The 4,446-nt window shown below is 58.2% G+C and overlaps 1 protein-coding gene across 1 annotated transcript; it reads left to right on the plus strand.

Moving 5' to 3' along the window:
* Window positions 1-1,143: 1,143 nt before the first annotated feature.
* On the plus strand, window positions 1,144-2,634 carry LOC125072994 (translation initiation factor IF-2-like; the record flags this gene model as incomplete). The annotated part of the gene is made up of 1 exon (XM_047683633.1): window positions 1,144-2,634. A coding segment is annotated over exon 1 (1,491 nt), but the record flags the coding sequence as incomplete, so codon positions are not given.
* Between the last annotated feature and the right edge of the window lie 1,812 nt (window positions 2,635-4,446).

Consider the following 4,446-nt stretch of genomic DNA (forward strand, 5'->3'; position numbering starts at 1 on the left):
TCCGTTCCGGAGCTATTAATTTTTACAAACAGAATCTGTATCGATTATTCGCTATAAGAATCGGATCGCTCTTGAAAGTCTTCTTAAGCGATCCGAAACTCTAAATATTCGAAGTACATTTTTCAAAATTTTTTCTCCATTTCTTGTCGTAAAAATCTGAAAAAAATACCTCACTCAGTTCTCACTATTAAAATTATAATTCCACTTTTAACTTACTTATATCTCCCGTTTTTGTCTGTTTTTAAGCTATTTTTAAGTTTTTCGTTTATATCTTTTTTATTATTGTTTCGATCTTTTTTCCGTGTTCGGCGCGATTGTGGGGCCCTCTGCTCTGCATCCGTTGACATCTCAATCTCCCGGATCGGCCTATCCGTTCGAGAGTTATCGGTCGAAAACCGAAAAATTTTTCACCTTTTTTCATTATATTTTTCTGTTTTTTATTTTTAATTCGTTCATTTGTAATCTTATCTTGTTTTGCTCTTTGGCGCATTTGTAGGGCCCTCTGCCCTGCATCCATCGAGACATCTCACTCCCGGATCGGCGTCTCCGTTCCGGAGCTATTAATTTTTACAAACAGAATCTGTATCGATTATTCGCTATAAGAATCGGATCGCTCTTGAAAGTCTTCTTAAGCGATCCGAAACTCTAAATATTCGAAGTACATTTTTCAAAATTTTTTCTCCATTTCTTGTCGTAAAAATCTGAAAAAAATACCTCACTCAGTTCTCACTATTAAAATTATAATTCCACTTTTAACTTACTTATATCTCCCGTTTTTGTCTGTTTTTAAGCTATTTTTAAGTTTTTCGTTTATATCTTTTTTATTATTGTTTCGATCTTTTTTCCGTGTTCGGCGCGATTGTGGGGCCCTCTGCTCTGCATCCGTTGACATCTCAATCTCCCGGATCGGCCTATCCGTTCGAGAGTTATCGGTCGAAAACCGAAAAATTGTGCCCTCCCACCCGCCCTGTAATATATATATAGAACAGGGAGGGTAAAAATCAACAAAAAATTTTTTATCGGCTTATCCGATAGCCCGGGCTCTGAGGATCAATAATGATGCCTTAGAGCCACCCTGGCCCAAGTACTTCCTGCGGGACGCCGCTTTAATCTGCAGCCTCAGGCAATTTTATGGACTCCGATATGGAGACAGCGTCGGACGCCTCGGTCCGGTTCGTCGACCATGACGATTCCGACTCGGACTCCGACTCGGCGAGACTCACTGCCGACCGCCGCGGCAACTCAAAGAACGGGCTCAGCCAAGCTAGGGCTGAACTAAAAAAGAAAGAGGAGGAAGACAGGGAGCTCGCCTTCGAGCGTACCCTGCGCAGCCGAGCCTTTAAAAAGGCGCCGGCTGCGGCGCCGGTGGTCAACGAGCCGACCCCCGCAATAAACATCGCAGACCCAGCCGACTTAAGCGCCGAGGAGCTCCGCGCGGAGGCTGGCCGAAATGCGGCCCAGATACGAGAGGTCGCTCTTAAATCCTCCAACTTAAAAGGAGGATTTATTAAAAAGCTAAAAGACGCAGCGACCTCTCTGGAGGGTGTGGTCGAGGCCCTCGCCTCTCGGACGGAGGCCGAGGAGAGCAGGAGGCTCCGGGCGGACAACAACCGCCTGCACAGGGAGGTTGAAAACCTCAAGGCGGAGCTAAAGGCCCACCGCCGTGAGTACGCGGAGATGCGTACCACGGTGGCAGCGGCGACCGAGGCGGCCAACACCCCGCGAGGCGCTCCTTCGATGGAGGAGCTCAAGGACTTCATCGTCAGGTCGATCGGCGCGGCGATGAAGGACCAATTGGCGGGCCTGGAGGAGCGCCTCCCTGCGAGGATGCAGCGACCTCCCTCCGCGGCAGATAAACCGCAAGAGGTGACGCCGTCTCACGCGTCGGCGGCCCGTCAGCCGGCGATTCCGAATAAGGCCAGGAAAACGGCCCCACCAGTGGCACAATCGCCGACCGCAGGCCCTCCATGTGCGACGGTAAGCGCCCCGGTTGCACCGGCGACGTCCCAGACACCACCGAACAAGGAAACGTCCTGGTCCACGGTGGTGAAGAAGGGCAGGAAGGGGAGCAAGACCACCCCTTCCGCCGACGCTACGGCCGCAAAGGCGCCGCCGAAGACGCCTCAGGTGGCCAAGCCGAAGTTGGCCACTCCGCGCACGGCTGCCATCGTGCTCACGCTGCAGCCGGCGGCTGAGGAAAAGGGCGTCACTTACGCTCAGGTCCTTGAGAGGGCGGAGCAAGGAGTGAAGCTCCAAGACCTCGGCATTTGCGGCGGCCTGAAAGTGAGACGGACTGCGACAGGGGCCAGGGTACTCGAGATACCGAGGGCCCAAGCGGAGCAGGCAGGGAAGCTGGCTGAGAAGCTCCGCACCGTGCTCGACGGGGTCGCCAATGTCGCACAGCCAGTGAAGAAGGCCGACCTGAAGGTGACGGGGCTCGACGACTCCGTCACCTTGGAGAAACTGGCCGCGGCGATCGCGCGCGCCGGTGACTGCTCCTCCGAGGCGGTGAAGTGCGGAGTGATGCAGCGCGGACCCGGCTATATGGGGATGGTCCGCGTCACCTGCCCCCTCACGGCAGCGAAGAAGCTGGCCGCTGCCGGTCGCCTCCTCGTCGGGTGGAGCTCGGCCAAGGTGGCCGTCGTGGAGCAGCGCCCTATGCGCTGCTACAAGTGTATGGGCCTGGGCCATACACGGGCGCTCTGCCCGTCGAAGGCGGAGAGGGGAGGCCTGTGCTACCGCTGTGGCTCGGACGGCCACAAGTCGGCGGAATGCACGGCCAAGATGCGCTGCGCGGTCTGCGCGGAGGCCGGCAAGCCTTCTGGGCACCTGATGGGGGCCAGGGATTGCAACCCCCCCATCACGAAGGGTAAAGCGGTCCAAGGAACCAGGACCGCCCCGCGCGAGGAAAGCCGCCAGGCTACGGAGGAAGCTCAGAAGAATCAAGTATGCCAGCACACCTGAGCTTCCTACAATCGAACGTGAACCACTCCGCCGGAGCGCAGGACCTTCTGCTGCAGTCCATGGCGGAGTGGCAGGTAGACCTGGCGGTGGCCTGCGAGCCCTACTTCGTCCCTCCCCTACCTCACTGGCTGGGGGACTCGGACGACACCGTGGCGGTTCTCACGAGGAGCGGAACGGGCCCCCCCCTCTCACTCATCGAGAGGGGCTCGGGATACGTAGTGGTGGGGTGGGGGGAGTACGTCGTCGTCGGTACGTACTTCTCCCCTAACCGCAGCCTGGCTGAGTTCGAGACTTATCTCGGCTTACTCAGAGCTGCGGTGGCCAGGCAGTCGCCGAAACCGATACTGGTTCTCGGCGACTTAAACGCAAAGTCGCGTGCCTGGGGCAACCCCGCCACGAATCCGCGAGGGAGGGCCGTCCAGGTGTGGGCCCTGCTCTCCGACCTGTCCCTTCTCAACAGGGGGCAGGTTCACACCTGCGTGCGACATCAGGGGGGTTCCGTGGTGGACGTTTCGTTCGCCACCCCTGTCGTTGCACGCAGAGTGGTCGACTGGAGAGTGGAGGAGGAGGTGGAGACTCTATCGGATCACCGGTACATCCGATTCGAGATCTTCACCTCTCGCAGGCCGGCGGAACCCCAGAGGGTGCCGACTACGCTGCCGAGGTGGTCTCTCGGCCAGGTCGATCGAGAGCTGGTCAAGGAGGCCGCCATCGTGCAGCGGTGGGGTTCCGCGGGGAGGACGGAGGGCGCCAGCGCAGAGGAGCTGGCGGGCCGCATGCGCAGTTCGCTCAAGGAGGTCTGCGATGCGGCCATGCCTCGGACCCGGCGCAGGGTTCCGCGCCGGCACGTCTATTGGTGGTCGCCCGAAATCGCCGACCTTCGGGCGACGTGCTGCCGGGCGCGGAGGGCCTACGTCCGCTGTCGAAGGCGCAACGGCCTCGACACGGACCTGGAGGGACAGATGTTGGACGCTTATCGCCAGTTGAAAAAAGATCTGCAGCTGGCGATAAGCAAGGCCAAGGAGAAGGCCAGGGAGGAGCTTCTGGCGGGTCTCAATCGAGACCCGTGGGGGCGCCCGTACCGCGGCGTACGCGGAAAGTTCCGCACCCAAGGCGCCCCCGTCACTGAGACGCTGCCGCCGGAACTCCTCCTGCGCCTGGTCGGGGAACTCTTTCCCCATCCAGGCGAGCATGTCCCTCCGCAGATGGCCCCCCGCTCCGTGATCGAAGACGCAGTGGCTCCACCACTGATCACGGAGCGGGAGATGGAGATGGCCCTCGGCCGCTTGAGGGCCAAGAACACGGCGCCGGGTCCGGACGGGGTTCCAGGGCGTGTTCTGTGCGACGCCCTGGAATTCCTGGGTGCAAGGCTTCGGGAGCTGTTCGACGAGTGCCTGTGCAGCGGGCAGTTTCCGAAGCCTTGGAAGGAAGGAAAGTTGGTCCTGTTGCCGAAGGAAGGTCGGCCGATGGATTCCCCTTCAA

This window comes from Vanessa atalanta, chromosome 23 (genome assembly GCF_905147765.1).
Source record: "Vanessa atalanta chromosome 23, ilVanAtal1.2, whole genome shotgun sequence".
Lineage (NCBI taxonomy): Eukaryota > Metazoa > Arthropoda > Insecta > Lepidoptera > Nymphalidae > Vanessa > Vanessa atalanta.